This window comes from Arachis hypogaea, chromosome 10 (genome assembly GCF_003086295.3).
Source record: "Arachis hypogaea cultivar Tifrunner chromosome 10, arahy.Tifrunner.gnm2.J5K5, whole genome shotgun sequence".
In the NCBI taxonomy this organism is placed as follows: domain Eukaryota; kingdom Viridiplantae; phylum Streptophyta; class Magnoliopsida; order Fabales; family Fabaceae; genus Arachis; species Arachis hypogaea.
Window position 1 is genome coordinate 24,423,750 of NC_092045.1, and position 16,914 is coordinate 24,440,663.

Sequence of the window (16,914 nt, forward strand, 5' to 3'; positions counted from 1 at the left end):
GGCGGTTTCTGAATTGTTTAAAATGGCGGCTATAACCGCCGTTTTTTCCAGGATGTCGTGGCATCATTTGTGTTTAAAATGGCGGTTTTTAACCGCCGTTTTTACTATTATAACCGCCATTTTTACCAGATTATAATGGCATCTTATGTGTTTAAAATGGCAGTTTCTAGCCGCCGTTTTTACCAGGTTATAATGGCATCTTTTGTGTTTAAAATGGCAGTTTTTAACTGCCGTTTCTACCAGCGTATAATGGCATCGTTTTCATTTAAAATGGGGGTTTCTAATCGCCATTTGTACCTAATTATGATGACAATTTTATGCTTTTTAAAATAAGATTGAAACTACCAATTTAAAGTGATATTTTCGAAACTCACTTAAAAATCTCGTAATAACCAAAAGGCATAATCATAAATCAAACATCATTAGATGATTTTTAATTCATACATGATCCAAAAGTCATAATCCAAGTCATAATTGAAATGTCATAATCCAAAAACAAAGTATCAAAGTAACATTTTTCAATAATAGGCCTTAACATATAATTCTTAATATACGTCTTAACATATCAAGTAAGGTCATGCTTCCTTATTGCTTGCTCTAGAAGACCTACTTCCTAACTCTTTTGGTGATGGAATCTCACTCTCCTGATCCAATCCCTACAACAAAAATATAACTATTATGAGCACAAGAAATGCAAGGAAATGGCATATATTGATATACATTTATCATGTCTAATTACATAGCATTGATACAATAATGAAACCAATTTAAAATTATAGAGCCAACTAACCACTTGAAAACATTTCAAATACAAGGCCAGTCCAATCATTCAGAAATTCAGTCTTTAATTGATGCTATAAATCTCTAATACATAAAGTAAGGTTACATTTGTAAAACAATCCATTATGCTTACTTTTCAATAATATATCCCTAGCAGAGATCATCTAGGGGGTAAAAAAATCATATCAATTTCTCACCACAAATTTGCCAGTTGACATTCAACAAATAAAATACCAGTTGAACAACACATATGGCAGAGGCAATCTGAAGAATAAAATGTACCATAAATTCTTTAGTTCATGGAAACTGGATGGAGAAACCAATACCAGTTTTTGTGATATTCACAGGGCCAAAGTCCTTAGACAATTTAAGCTAAGCTGTTTTGTGTTATGTTGAGCTTAGAAGGTAAGACTTTAATTTGCACCTTTACCCAAAGCAGTGTTGTGTTGTGTTCCACTACTTGAACTATCTTATGTGTGTGGTTGAGGCTATACTATAAATTACATTCCAGCATAAGCTATATGCCTTTTGTTAAACTTGTGTTAATTATTACTATCACTCTAGTATAAGCTAGCACTACTACTAATTATATTAATAATAGGAATCATAGGCAGAATATGAATGTACCTGTGAAACTTGTTGAGTAGGGAACATTCCAGCCAATTGTATTGGAATTTTACCTCCTTCCTTAGAAGCAATATAGGATACTAGCGCTTGCAATTGCGCTTTAACACTATCCAACTCCTCTTGCACATTTGGACCACAAGTAGATGATGTGCCAACATCATTTGAAGAACCTAAATTCATTTGACTAATCCTTGTGGTGTTGTTCTTGAAAGCAATTGTTGGAACAGCTCCCATACCTAAACCTCGAACACGGCCAGGGTGCTCTTTCCCAAAAACTACTCCAAGAGCATCAAGAGGAGAATTAACAGTTAATTCCATCGGTTGTTGGCTGCTATGTGCTTCAATCTTCTCCTACATATATAAAAAGAAAGAGAAAGAATAGAAAATAGTATTATCTTATAAAAAAGAAAGAAAAAGAAATACAAACAAGTTACTTATTGGACTTTAGTCTTACCGCTATTTCTTTAGCCTTTTCATTAACATAACTTCCATTTATTTTCTTGTGAGTGATGTCCCACATTTGAACTCTATTAACTTCTTTTCCTGTCTCTTCCGTCTAAAATTTAAGAAAAGTAGAAAGACTTGATAAACAAATAGCAGCCTAATAACTTAGATTAGATATGCAGAAAATTAAGAGATGATGCATGCATTATATTTGAGATAGATTAGATATGCATGCATTAATTGATTACCAATTCAGCCCTTCTTCTTGCAATTGATTTAGCACCTGAAGTATGAGGAATTATTTGTTTTTGCCGAATTTCTTGATTCCTCTTACAAAGTTTCTGCAAGTTGAATTTGGACACACATAAGAATAGGGTAAAAATGTGCACTAACCACAGCAATATTCCTCTTACTAAATTCTGTAAATTTATAGCAATATTCACTTCTGCATGTTAACCGCAAGAACCATCATCTTTCAAAACTGACTTAAATAGGATAAAAATGTGCACTAACCACAGCAATTTAGGACTAAAATAAACAGAGAATGTACCACTATTTAAGACTGTCCCGCAGCCAGAAATCAACATCACTCTTCAACAACATTGACTACTTCATATTCAATTATATATATTCAACAACATTAACTAGGAGAGTAAGTACTTACCTGAGTTTCAGGCTTCAAACGATATTCTACGAATAAAGCCCATTGATCAGGAGCAATATCTTCTGGTGCATTATTTATGATCTCGTTTTTACTCAACCTCGGATCATCAAAATCATTCCAAAGCTTTATTCTATGTTCCCTCCATTTTTTGCCAAGCGATTGGAGCAAAAATCGATTGGTAGTTCGAAAGGAGAACCCATTGATACTAACTGTAGAAAACCTCTTGGCATATCGTGATGGACCCCTTGCTAAGTATCTCAAATCCTCATGCACAATATTCATAACGTCTGGGTTCATAAGCTATTATGATAGAACAACATATTAGTTATTATATCCACAAATATTGCTCAATATTAGCAAAAAATGATCACTTTTCTATTTACCTGCGTAGGAAACCAAGTAAAAAAATCTTTATTGACTCTTTTTTCTATCTCTACATTTGATGGCCTTCTACCCTTAGATCTTCTTCGTATAAAATCTTTGAAGTCACTGTCAGATATGAAAGTTTAACTCTAACTAAACAACTATTTTCAAGTAAATAAAAAATATGTACGCAAATCCTTAAGTACTTACTCAATGAACGGTTTGACATATAGACAATTTAGAACCACATAGCGATGTGCTTGTTTTTTTTCCATAGGTAACAACTCAAATACTGTGAAAGCTCCCTTAGAGTTACCCATTTGTGGAAAAAGCGAATCAACATGTTTATTGTAATTACCATCCGGACGGTCATCAACACGTGGTGGCCTATTAAATCTTGTCTCAATCCCTTCTAAGTATCGAGAGCAAAATGTAAGAGCTTCTTCAGCCACATATCCTTCAGCTATAGAACCTTCTGATTTAGCTTTGTTTCGTACATAGGACTTCAAATGTCCTAAATACCTAGTTTGTATAATTGGCTTTAGTAAGCAAGATATATCTAAGTGACAGGTTAAATGAACAATGATTGAAAAGAGATATTTACCTCTCAATAGGATACATCCACCTATAGTGTACTGGTCCTCCAAGTTTTGCTTCATCAACTAGATGACAGGTTAAATGAACCATGATTGTAAAGAAAGAAGGAGGGAACAACATTTCTAAATGACAAAGGGTAAGGATTATTCGAGGTTGGAGCTTCTCAAGTTCTATAAGACTTAAGCTTTTAGAGCACAACTGTTGAAAGAATGAAGACAACTCTATTAGAACTGCAGTGACTTTATCTGGTAGCACATTACGTATGGCAATGGGTAATAGTTGCTGCATAAGGACGTGGCAATCATGGCTCTTCAATCCAGAAAGCTTTCTTTGCTTCAGGTCAACACACCGTGAAATATTACTCGAGAGACCATCTAGTACTCTAATATTCTTTATAGTACGCAAGAATACATCTTTCATGGAATTTGACATTGTGAACAAAGATGGATGATATCTCCCATTTTCATCTGGCCATAAATCTTTCCTTATACCCATTTCTTTGAGATCCTTACGAGCTTTGAGATTATCCTTTGACCTTCCAGTCTCATTGAGCAAAGTGTATAACACATTGTCGCAAACATTCTTTTCAATGTGCATGACATCTAGATTGTGGCGCAATAAGTTAGACTTCCAATAAGGAAGATCAAAAAATATGCTTTTCTTCCTCCATATCCCCGATTCATCATCTTCTTCAACAACTTTTCGTCGAGTCCTCTTACCTTTACTTGCCTGTAGTTCCTTCCCAAATGAAACATTGATGCCTTCAAGTTGTTCCAATATTTCTGACCCTGTTAGTACTGCTGGGGGATCCCTCAACTCGATATTTCCATTAAATTGTGCACGACTTAGCCTAAACTTATGACCCCTTTCTAAGAAACGGCGATGTCCCAAAAAACATCATTTTCCACCATGCTTTAATCTATATGAATCAGTGTTGAAGTTACATGTAGGACAAGCATATTTACTGTGTACGTTCCACCCAGATAAGTTACCAAGGCTTGGAAAATCACTAATTGTCCACATTAATGCTGCTCGCAATGTAAACATTTCATTCTTGAACCTATCTAATGTTTGAACACCATCATGCCACAACTCTTTTAACTCTTTGATAAGAGGTTGTAAGTATATGTCTATGTTGTTCCCTGGCATTTTCTCTCCAGGAATAATCATTGACAAGATTAGTGATGTTGGCTTCATGCACTCCCATGGAGGTCGATTGTATGGAATAAGCACCACTGGCCAAACGCTATAGTTTGTACGCATAGCTCCAAAGGGGTTGAATCCATCAGCTGCAAGACCAAGACGTACATTTCGAGGATCTTCAGCAAACCTATCATTAAGTAAATCGAATGTCTTCCAAGCTTCAGAATCCCGCGGATGCCTCATCTTCGAATCTTTCTTTTCTGCCGAAGCATGCCATCGCATTGATTGAGCAGTCTTAGAACACATAAATAATCGTTGAAGTCTCGGTTTTAGTGGAAAGTATCGCAAGATGTTTGCCGGTTTCTTCTTTTTAGCATCGCTCCATTTAGATGTCTTGCATCTTTTGCATTCTTGCAAATCTTCATCCTCCCCCCAATATAACATGCAGTCATTAGGGCAAGCAGGTATCTTGGTATAATTAAGCCCTAGTTTGTTTATGGTTTTCTTGGCCTCATAGAATGTATTTGAAATCTTCGCATTTCCAAAAGCATCTTTTATTAACTTGAGAATTTCGGTCATGGCTTTGTCGCTTATTCTGTATAAGCACTTTATGTGATACAGACTAATCAAGAAAGACAGTTTTGAATACTTTGTGCACCCTTCATACAATTGTTCACTACCATCTTCCAACAACTTGTAAAATTCTACATTTTCTCCATTGTGCTCTTCATTTTTTGCATCTTCTATGTTGTCTTCATCTCCATCTCCATCTCCATCTTCTATGTTGTCTTCATCTCCATCTCCATCTTCATTCAAGTCAGGTCCAGCAACTCCAAACGCGTCATTGAGCATTGTTACCATTGGATGTTGAGATGTCGAATCATCTTGTACAATTTGACTAGTTTGATGAGCTTGTGACCCAACTCCAACTGCTTCTTCACCATGCCAATACCAAACTTTGTAGTTTTCTGGAAACGGCTTGACTATTAAATGTTCAAAAACTTTCTCTCTTGTTTGCCACTTGCCAAAACCACACACCGGACAAGGGCATTTAATCAGATGACCCCCGAGAGATCGATGCTCAAAGGCGAAATCCAAAAACTTGTTTAGACCATCTTTATACTCGTGCGTGTTTCGTGATTTTCCAATCCATGACTTATCAATTGACATGACTAAGAGGGACTACAAATAGGAATATTAAAAAATCTATTCATTAAAAATCTCTCTCTCTCTCTCATATTAACTAGGCAACTAACTAGTATATATCAGCAGGCGCTACTATAAAAAGAAATTCTTGTATGCAAATTAGATATCAAACAAATACTTAAATAATATTCTAAAAAAAATTATAAAAAAATTATAATTACCTCTTTCAAATGATAATTTTGTGGCTGTAACTGTGGCTTTATGAACTTTTCCTTCTCAGGTAGTTGTATATATGTAAATTAATTTTTTTCTACAAGATAAAAAGAAACAAAAAAATAAATAAAACAAATATATTATTTAGATGAAATGATCAGTAATTAAATTCAACTTTATATGTTATTGGGATTGATTAATTAAGCCCAAAGATATATAATGGGTTGGATACGATTGAGAATTAATTAAGCCCAAACATGATATTCCAACTTATTTGAATTTTGAAACTCAAATTAATAGCATCTATTTTTTTTTCAAATTATTTATCTATATCTCAATTTAACCCAAATGAGTTAAAATTACAAAATCAGAGTTCTAATTCCATGCTAAGTAGGAGTAAGTAGCAAGAATATGTGTGCATCCGACAAAATGCTATGTTATTATTTTGGTCCCAATTTCAGTTATTCATTTATTTTAAAAGAAACAAAAATATAGTACCTTTAATATAATAAGAAACAAGAGCAGGTGATTAATTAAGCAACTAAAAGTTTGAACAAAATTGCAATAAAAGAACCACATGCTCACACCGAAAAGGAAAACTATACATGCAATTAAAAATACAAAGATTTGAAGTTCCTAATGTTGATAGTTGTTGAGATTTAATGCTACACAGAGCAACCAAATTATACATTAATGAAATGAGCTTTTCAATGCTTATTATTAGTTAATAAAAATAGATCAAATTAAATAGTAGAAAAGGAAAACTTTCGATGTATAATAATAATAAGTGTTATGGGGTCAAACAAAAGAGAAGCAACAACACGTGGTTATACACAATAAAACTAGATTATTACTCTTAACCTAGCTAGCTAATTCAGAGAACAGAATGGGAGATGGGAGATGGGAGAACACAATAATTATAAGTTCGAACAATGGGGATGGGAGATGCTAAAGCAGGGACCTTGATTGAGCCCACAATGTTAAATAATCAGCTGTGGATTAAGTTATAAGAGTATTTTTCTAAAAAATAATGTGAAAAAGCAAGCTAAGAACAATTTGTATTAAAGACTAGCTTCAAAACTCCCAAGCACTTAGATGTAAAAGGCTAACTGTAGGGGTTGGGACGAAACAAAAAAGAACATGGATAATGAAGAAACAATCACTCACACAGTCAAAGAGGCAACCAAGTCAGCTTTGGTGAAGTTCACTCCAGCATTGTATTTTGTGAACTCCCCAATTTTGATGTCGTAAGAGAGCTTAGAACCAATTGCAAGTACGTCAGTCCCTACAACATCAGAGACAAAACTGAACTAGTTATTTGTGTACATTCTGGACATTTGTTCTAATTTAGTACTAGTTATTTTACATTTCAGGCTGATATTGTAAATGGGGACAAAGTTCAGCAAGAAGGAAAAACTTGAAATAATAATGTATAATTTATAATCACCGGATAATTATAATTAATCCAAAAGGGAATGAAGGAATAGTGAATGGTAAAAATTAATTAGTTAATGATGGTTTGATCATGTGGACTGCTGCTGCTTAAGTAAACAGCTATATATATATATATATATATATATAGTTAGTATCCAATTGAATATTGATTGATGATGATGTATTATTATTGTAGCAAGAAATTAAAAGTGGTGAATAAGAGATATCTATATACCCTACTATGCATGCACATACTAAACTTCCACCTATTCACCAACAGAGACAAAACTCAACTTATTGCCAATGAAAGATATAGTTCAAGGTTTAGTATAGTTTCAATGAGTTCATTTCTTAAATTTTATAATCCACTCTTGTCTATGGAGATGTAAGGTTTACACTGCAAATGAATGTCTTACCTTTTCAGACCTTTGATCAGGAACTCTGAAGTTAAAGATGGTTTTGAGACCAGGAGCAGGCTCATTAACAGTGATGGTTGTGAAGAGCTGAAACGCAAAAGCATGATTAACATTAGTAAAGCATACATAACAGGTAAGTCCTGAATTGAGTTTCAAGAAAATTGACAATAGCAGCTACGAGCACACTATAATTAAAGTTTATATTGTCCAATATCAACCTCCTGAAAATTGTATTAATATTGTCCAAACAGGGCACCCAATTAAAATACAGTGTCAAAATGGTAAACATAACACTAAGATAAATAATACCCCTTGAATACCCTTGGGTATTTCATTGCCTCAGTGCTTGTACTTGAATCAAATTTTAACAATAGGGAGTATTTGACATACTTGCTACAGGAAAATTTCAATAGTTATGTAGACAGAAACATAGTATATTATATGGCTGTCAGAGTCGATTCAAGCCATCTCAGATCATGGAAACTGAAATCAAAATCAGACTATCAGTGGGAGAAAAATAAAAGTATTTTTCATTTAACAGGGTAATAACTTACAACTAATAACATGTACTATAATCAAAATCCAAAGAAAAGAAGGCAAGGGATCAGCTCATGTGATTAAAGTGACTCAATTCTTTACTAACAGCAGAAATGATTAACTAAAGTGATAGATATTATGAACAGAATCACAGAACAGAGCCCTACTTCACTAAGCTTATTCAGTCTGAACTCATTCATCAATTCACTATATTAAGAAATAGCAGGATGAATTAACTAGAAAATCCAAAACAATAATAAGAGTGGCAGCAATTGAACCATTGACACATGCATCGAAGTAAATACATAAGGAAAGAGAAAGTGAAGTTACCGTAAGGAGAAATGAGGAGATGAAAAGAGAGGTTGGTTTTTTAGGTCCAATATAGTGCTGTTCCAAGATCTGAGATCTTTGACTGGTTGAACACAAGACCTGATCAGCGTCAATCACCCTCACACCAACGTCACTGGAATGCTTCAACACAAAGAAAACGATCGCGGAGCTGCAGAGAAACAAAAACCCCCAAAAATCAGCAACAAAAAACGAAGAAATCAGTAACTGGCGGAGAGGGAGAGGTACCTAGAGAACTTGAGAGGGAGCTGCAGAGAAACAAATCAGTAACTGGCGGAGAGGGAAAGGTACCGGCGGAGAGAGGAGAAGCCTGAGAGGGAAGAACGGCGTTGTCGGAGCACGGAGGAGACGAAGGAGACGAAGGAGAGAGAAGGGAGATTGAGAGCGCTGTTACTGTGTTTTGTTTAATGAGGCTAGGGTTGCAATTCTATTGTTTTATATACGCGTGAAAACGGCGGTTCAAAACCGCCATAATCACCAGAACCGCCACAATACACAAAGTTAATTATGGCAGCAACCAAACATGCCATAAAAATCGGGTATTACGGCGGTTCTTTAAAACCGCCGTAATATCAATGCCATTTTAAACTCTTTTTTTTGTAGTGACTTCAATAATTTTCATGCAACCAGTCAAAGATTTTAGTTATTTTTTATCTGCGAGAGAGAATAACATAAATTTTATTGTATTTTTTTGTGTGCAGTTCTAATGAAGCTATAAATGAGCGGGATAGAAAAATTATGTCAATATTAAGAAATGTGCTAGACAAATATAATAGTTTGGCGAAGAGTTTTCGCTGAGCAAGAGATAGGTACTAATAGAAAAATTGCATAAACATAAAGCTTAAGTTGATTAGCTAGTAAAAGAACTACAGATGGCAGGACATACAACTTGCCATCTGCATCTGAAGTGGCTGCATTAATTTTTGGCGATGTCGAACAACTAAGCAAAGATAAAGATATTATTATAGAGAGTCAAACTAGAAAGCTCCAACGGATTGATATTTTTCACCCATCTTATTTAGCCTTGCAATATCCATTGTTATTTCCGTATGGGGAGGATGAATTTTGTTTGGGTATTGCAACATCAGATTCTATCTCCGCTAGGCCTACAAAGAAAAACAAAACAATCACTTTGCGACAATTCTTTACTTTTCGACTACAGAAAAGGACGGGTGAATCTCCGCTAATTTTGAGATCAAATAGATTATTTCAACAGTTTCTGGTAGATGCCTACACAATGGTGAAATCAGAGAGGTTAAAATTCTTTAGGTGTAAATAACCATAGTCGAGGGTTGATAAATACAAATGTTTGCATGAAAGTCTTATAAATGGGGGTGTAGATGCTGCAAGGCTTGGCAAAAGAATCATTCTTCTCGATACTTTTACCGGTGGACCTAGGTACATGATGAATAATTGCAAAGATGCATTTACAATTTGCAGATATGTAGGATATCTTAGCTATTTTATCACTATGACCTGTAATCCTGAATGTGTTGAGATAAAAAGAGAAGTGACTTTCATTAGATTGAAGGCAGAAGACCGCCCGCCCTGATATATTGTGTCGAGTTTTCTATATCAAGCTTGATGGTTTGATTGATGACCTAAAAGAAGGAATAATCTTTGGCAAAATATTGGGATGTAAGTATGTGTTTATGCAACATCTTATTAAAATCTTATGGTTTAATGTTTTACTCATTTGTCTTTTTCAATTTTTAGATGTTTGCACTATAGAGTTTCAAAAGAGAAGGCTTCCGCATACACATATCCTTTTATTCATGAGTAACGAGTTCAAGCCACAAACACCAGATGACATAGACAAACATATAATAGCTGAGATTCCTGATGAAAATGAAAGGCCAAATCTACATGGAGCTGTTTAAAATTACATGGTACATGGTCTATGTGGTCCGTACAACAAGAATTCACCTTGTATGAATAATTGATCCTGTTCAAAGTTTTATCCGAAAGATTTTAGGTAGCGAACACTCATTGATGAAGCCAGATTTCCCAAATATAGACATACTGATAATGGTCGAACAGTGAAGAAAAGGAAATGTGTACTGGACAATAAGTTCATTGTTTCGTATAATCCAGAATTGTAGCTCAAGTTCGGGTGCCACATATATATGGAATACAAATGCCAAACAAGTTCTATTAAGTATATGTTTAAGTATGCTCACAAGGACAATGATCGCGTAACAGCTACCCTGTACAAAGTTGGTGATTTGTCAGAAGCCACACAAGCTGTTGACGAAATTAGAAATTACTACGATTGTAGGTAAATTTTGGCATGTGAGACAGTCTGACATTTATTTGGATATGAAATCTAAGAGAAAGAACCATTTGTGATTAGACTTTCACTCTTTTTGGAGGATGAGCAACTTGTGGTTTATAGTGAAACTTCTAATGTGAATGATATCATAAAAAGAGTAGTATCTCATAAGTCCATATTTTTGGGATGGATGGTGGTGAACATGTCATATCCCTATGCTTGAAGTCTGACTTATACTGAGTTTCCAACCAAGTTTGTTTGGAAGGACGATGCTTCAAAGTGGTTTCCTTGAAAGTAAGGCTTTGCAATTGGAAGGTTGACTCATGTACCTGCACGTAATGACGAGTTTATATTCAATTTTGATCTTCTTTATTTGATGATTTAAATTTAAAATCTTAACAGCATATACCCCACGTCAATTTTATTCGATTTATCTAGACTAGAAAATAAATGTTCAAATAACTTTCAACAGTTATAATCTAATGTTCTATAGATTATACAATTTTAGAATTGTTCTCTATTTTTTAGAAAAAATAATTTTTTTACGCATGTGTAGCTACATAATAATTGAAACCGCGTAGCCTAATCCGTTTAGCAACTTAAAAGTGGGATTTTAACCAAATTTTTTGTGGCAAATACCGAAAAATATTACCAACGGGTTCTCTTGAATACTTAGAGGATGTATGGATTTTTGAGATATAAGAACAGTAGGAGGAACAATTCATGCTACTTATAGAGATGCATGCTTTGCTCTTGGACTCTTGCAAGATGACAGAGAATTCATGTATGCAATTAAGGAAGCAAGTTCGTGGGCCTCAGGATCATATGTTAGGAGGTTGTTTGTCATTGTATTAACATCCAACAATATCTCAAGACCAAAATATGTCTGGGATAGATGTTGGCATGAACTCTCAGATGATATTTTGTATCGACAAAGAACCGTAATAAACATGAGGGGTGAGTTATTATTAATTGCAATTATAAAAGTCCTTTATTATTGATCATTTTTAGTTTGATTGAATTTTTACAGTATCGTATAATATGCAGAGTTAACCATGTCAGATGATGAGATTAAGCAGTTATGCTTAATGAATATAGACAAGATCTTACATTCCTATGGTAAAATCTTGAAAGACTATCCTCCTATGCCTTTAGCAACTGAAGTTGATAGTTCTTTGTTAACCGAAAGGGTTATCAGGGAACAGCTAAACTTTAACAGGGATAAGTTAAAGAAAAATGCCTCAGACATGTTAGCCATCGCAACACCTGAGCATAAATATGTGTTCAATAAAATTGTTACAGCTGTGTATTGTGATGAAAGGGAGGTTTTTTCTTTGTGTATGGTCATGGGGGTACTGAAAAAATATTTTTCTAGAACTTTATGTCCGCTGAGATTCACTCAAGGGGTGATATTGTGTTAAATGTTACTTCAAGTGGTATTGCATCTTTACTTCTTCCTAATGAAAGAACGGTACACTCAAGGTTCAAAATACTGCTGAATATAACTGAGAATTCTGTATGTAACATCAAACCTGGTTCCCTTCAAGCAATTCTGTTGTTGAAAGCCAAACTTATAATTTGGGATGAGGCTTCAATGGTTAGTAAGTACTGCTATGAAGCACTTGATAAATACTTGGGTGATATCATGAGGTTTTATCCAACATATAACAAAGATTTACCCTTTGGAGAAAAAGTGATTGTACTAGGTGGAGACTTTAGACAAATCCTTTCTGTCATTCTACGAGGATTGAGACAAGATATCATTCATTCAACCGTGAATTTGATTTATCTTTGGAAGTTTTGTCAGGTGCTCAAACTAACAAAAAACATGAGACTCTCTGTAAGGACAATTGCTTCATATCAAGATGAGACAAAGGAATTTAGTGAGTGGTTATTGAAAGTTGGTGATGGTCTAATAGGTGACAATATGGATGGTGAATCTGAGATATGTCTTCCAGAAGATATTGTTATTCCTTCTTTGGACCAGGCATTTGATGAGTTGGTTCATTTTTTTATCTAAATATTTTGGAAAATATGTCTTCAAAGGATTTTTTTCAAAGCAAGAACTATACTGGCTCCCACACTAGACATCGTTGAAGAGGTCAACAACCATCTTATGGCTATCATTCCTGGAGGGGAAAAATTATATCTTAGCTCGGATTCAATTTGTATGGATGAAGGGAATATGGAGAGTCAACTAGATCTCTATGGTCCTGAATTACTGAATAGCATAAATTGCTCTGGTTTGCCTCCACATAAATTAACACTTAAGGTTGGTGCTCTGGTGATGTTACTGGGAATATTGACCAATCCAGTGGTCTTTATAATGATACAAGGCTACAAGTTAGGAAGCTTGGAAATCATATCATAGAATGTGAAGTCTTAACAGGTAACAATATTGGTCATATTGCTTTGATTCCAAGAATGAATATGGTACCAACAAATGAAACCACCCCAGTTAGATTTCAACAAAGACAGCTTCCCATAATAGTATCATTTGTCATGACAATTAATAAGTCTCAGGGACAAACTTTATCTCATGTTAGATTGTACTTGCCCAAACCAGTTTTTACACATGACCAACTATATGTGGCACTTTCAAGAGTTAAGAGCAAGAGAGGTTTAAAAGTTTTACTTATAAATCACGTAGGAATGTCTGCAAATTCAACCATCAATGTTATTTATAGATAAGTCTTTGAAAAAATAGGATTCTAATGTAAATACTTAAATTTTATTTTAAATTCTATATTGAAATCGATGTATAATTATTTTACTTTAAAAAAAGTGTAAAATGATAATTATTCATTATTTTCAAGTTAAACTTTGATTTTAATAATAATTTTATAAATTTTTTAAAATAATAATTATTGTGTGTGTGTGTTTTTTTTAAATATCCAAACATAAAAACTTTTTTTTACTTTTATAATTTTTTTGATACTGAGCATGGGTTCATACACTAGTTTGATAGTATAAAAATAATATAAAATAAAAATAATAAATAGCCATTTTTTACTAAAAAGATTGAGGCGTTAACAAAATCTATTACAAATAATTTAAACAAGACTTGTAATCTTTAATGTTTATTTTTATCCGACATTTCTAACCAAACTCTAAACCCTACGTGTGATCCTACCTAATGGTAAGCTCTCATAAGTGGCAAATAGTGTTAGTAATGTCATTCAAAACTGTGGGTGTGACTAAAAAGTAAAAACTCTATCTAACTTCGGCTACAAGCTGATTTGAAATGAGATTAAGCTATGTAACATAAAGAAGCTAGATATGCAAAACTGTTAAGGGGTGTATTATGTATGTATGTAACTTTAAACAAACTATGTACATAATATTCTAATAATGCAATACAACTTCAAGAACTCCTTCAATACCCGCTTAGCCTCTTCAGGATCAACACTCTCATATTCAATCTTGTAAAGAGTTCTAAAGTCAAAGTTTGTCTGATCTCATCCACCTCTAATTTCAAACATTTTCACTCATAAACACTTATAATGTTTCCGAAACCCATGAATTCATTCTCCCTCTTCACCCCAAACTTATTCCTCACCTTCTCCAAAACCCTAGATTCCACTTGCCCAAGCTTCCCAGGCTTCGCGACATAATCAAGACCAACCCTAGCGTTCAAATCTTCCTCGTCTTCCTCCATGCAGCTCACTGATATGAGAATTAATGTTGGTTTAAAATTTCACAAAATAGAGTTTCATTGCAAGTATAGTCCAAACCAACAACTAACTCTCAATCAAAGTTTAATTTCATTTGTCACAACACAAACCAATAAAAATCGGGAGTTTTAAATCTCGTGTCGTCTTTCCTCGGACAACGCAAATTAGGTGTACGTTCTTGGTTGTGAAATAAAGGAAGTTTTGAAATATAAAACGAAAATTAAAAGAACTAAGGGATAAAAGAAACAAGAAGAGATCAAAATTGAAATTAATGCGAGTAAAAAGTAAGTAAGGTCAAAACTAGTGAAAATGCTATAAATGCATAAAATAGCCTTGACTTGGGAATGAGAATTAAGGAATCTTATCATCGTCATAACCACAACTATGACAACTATAATGAGTCAATCTCGCTTCGTCAACCCCTAACATCGAGGAGTAAGTCAAGCAAGCATAATTGACTTTAATCTATAAGTCCTAGCTAACTTACTAATTTCTTAGTAAAAAGCTAGCGTCAATGGAAACAAGAGTCAATTAACTACCCAAGAATTACCACTAAATGTCGAACATTATGACTCTAGTATCCTAGGAACTCATTTCCCAAGCCAAGTGTGAAAATCTACTCAAAATTTTCAAGTGGCATTTTCACAAACACTTGGTGGGCATAAAACCAAAACACAGGAAATAGCAAAGAAAAATGAAAATATCACCAAACTATTCACAATATCAACAATAGAAACTCAATCAAGCATAGAAAAATCATAAAGCATCAAATTCATAAACAAAAGATCCAAGAAACCAAAATTGCATATATTAACAAAGTAACTTGAACCATAAAAAATGTAACAAAGTAATGTAATTAAAGAAGAAATTAAAGAGTACTTACAAAAGAGATGAGCAAACTTTAAGATCAAAGCTTAAACTATAAAATGCTTCAATGAAACTTAAATAAATCCTAAGGGAGAATTTTCTACACTACACTACTCTTACTCCTAAATTATGCTTTCTATCCTAAAAGTGATCTCTCTAAGCTAATGCTTTGATATGGAATGAAATTTTTTCCATATAGCACTCCAAAATGGCTTCAGCACTTCCAAAATTGGGCCAAAGAGCCCAAAAATTGCGAGCCACGTGCTTCATTAATGAAGTCACGCGTAGGGACTTGTGCGTACGCACAGAGGTGTGCGTACGCACACTTACTGATTTTTCCACTTGTGCGTACGCACAGAAGGTTGTGCATATGCATACTTGGCTGTGTGCTTCTCCTTTGTTTTCTTCATATGTTCTCCTTTTTTGCATGCTTCCTTCTACTTTTGCTTAGCCATTCTTGCCTAATCGAGCTAACATCACTTAACAAAACATGTCATGGTATCAAATGGCATAAAAGTAGAATTAAAATGATCAATTTAAACACAAAATACATGTTGTCACATTTAGGTTCAATTTAGGGAGAAATCACAAAAGTATGCTATTTTAGTGATTAAGTGTAAGTTTATATGATGAAATCCGTCTAATTTATGCCAAAATTTATCATCAAATATGGACTCATTACTCACGTTGTCAATCAAAACAGTCTTCGCCTTCAATGAACCAATGCACTGATCCTCACGGAGCACTGCACGCTTTGATAAGAGATCCAAGTCGGCACCGTCAAAGAAGATGTTATGCTGGCGGTAGGTTGCGGCATGGAAGGGTGCGAGCAAGGCAATGATTTTTTTGTGCGAGTCGGTGTTGGGAGGCGAAACTTCACTTCAACTTCCATTGGAAAATGGAGCTCTGAGAGGGAGCGGAGAGTGAGGAAGGAGGGGAATTTAAGGAGAAAGGCCGATGCGATGCGGCGAGTATGTCATAGACTTTGTAACAACTTATTCTTCGTTATTGAATTGAATAAAGTTTTGAATAAAACTCTATATCCAAGCAAAATTCTTATCCAAGTCTATCCAAGTTGTTATAACAACTTTTCAAATTACGTGTTCTTCTCTTTCTCATTCTCCATTTCTTTCTCCTTCTCCTCTTCCTCGTATTTCTTCTTCTTCTTCCAAATTCGCGCAGATTCTTCTTTTTCCCTTCTTCTTCTTCTTCTTCTTCTTCTTCTTCTTCTTCTTCTTCTTCTTCTCTTTCAAATTTGCACGCGCAGGTTTTTCTTCTCTTCCTCTTAGAGATTATCAATTCAATTCAATTCAGAACACTTGTGTCCATTTAATTCAAAACAATTCAATTCAATTCATAATAAACCGAACATGTTATTAAGGTGAAACA

The 16,914-nt window shown here is 34.3% G+C and overlaps 2 protein-coding genes and 1 pseudogene across 2 annotated transcripts; all 3 read right to left on the reverse strand.

Annotated features, from left to right (window-relative positions):
• Nucleotides 1-402: 402 nt before the first annotated feature.
• Nucleotides 403-5,560, reverse strand: LOC112715401 (uncharacterized). Its single transcript, XM_025767163.2, has 8 exons — nucleotides 3,483-5,560; nucleotides 3,089-3,400; nucleotides 2,899-3,004; nucleotides 2,516-2,815; nucleotides 2,100-2,192; nucleotides 1,862-1,963; nucleotides 1,408-1,758; nucleotides 403-656 (listed from the first exon to the last, which is right to left on the reverse strand). The coding sequence occupies exons 1-8, from the start codon at nucleotides 4,070-4,072 to the stop codon at nucleotides 576-578; spliced, it is 1,935 nt and encodes a 644-aa protein (XP_025622948.1). The 5' UTR covers nucleotides 4,073-5,560; the 3' UTR covers nucleotides 403-575.
• LOC112717423 (uncharacterized) lies at nucleotides 4,373-5,788 on the reverse strand. The gene has a single exon (XM_025769458.1). It carries the CDS (start codon nucleotides 5,786-5,788, stop codon nucleotides 4,373-4,375), a length of 1,416 nt encoding a protein of 471 aa, XP_025625243.1.
• Nucleotides 5,789-14,313: 8,525 nt separating this feature from the next.
• LOC112717425 (triphosphate tunnel metalloenzyme 3-like) lies at nucleotides 14,314-16,417 on the reverse strand (annotated as a pseudogene).
• Nucleotides 16,418-16,914: the final 497 nt, after the last annotated feature.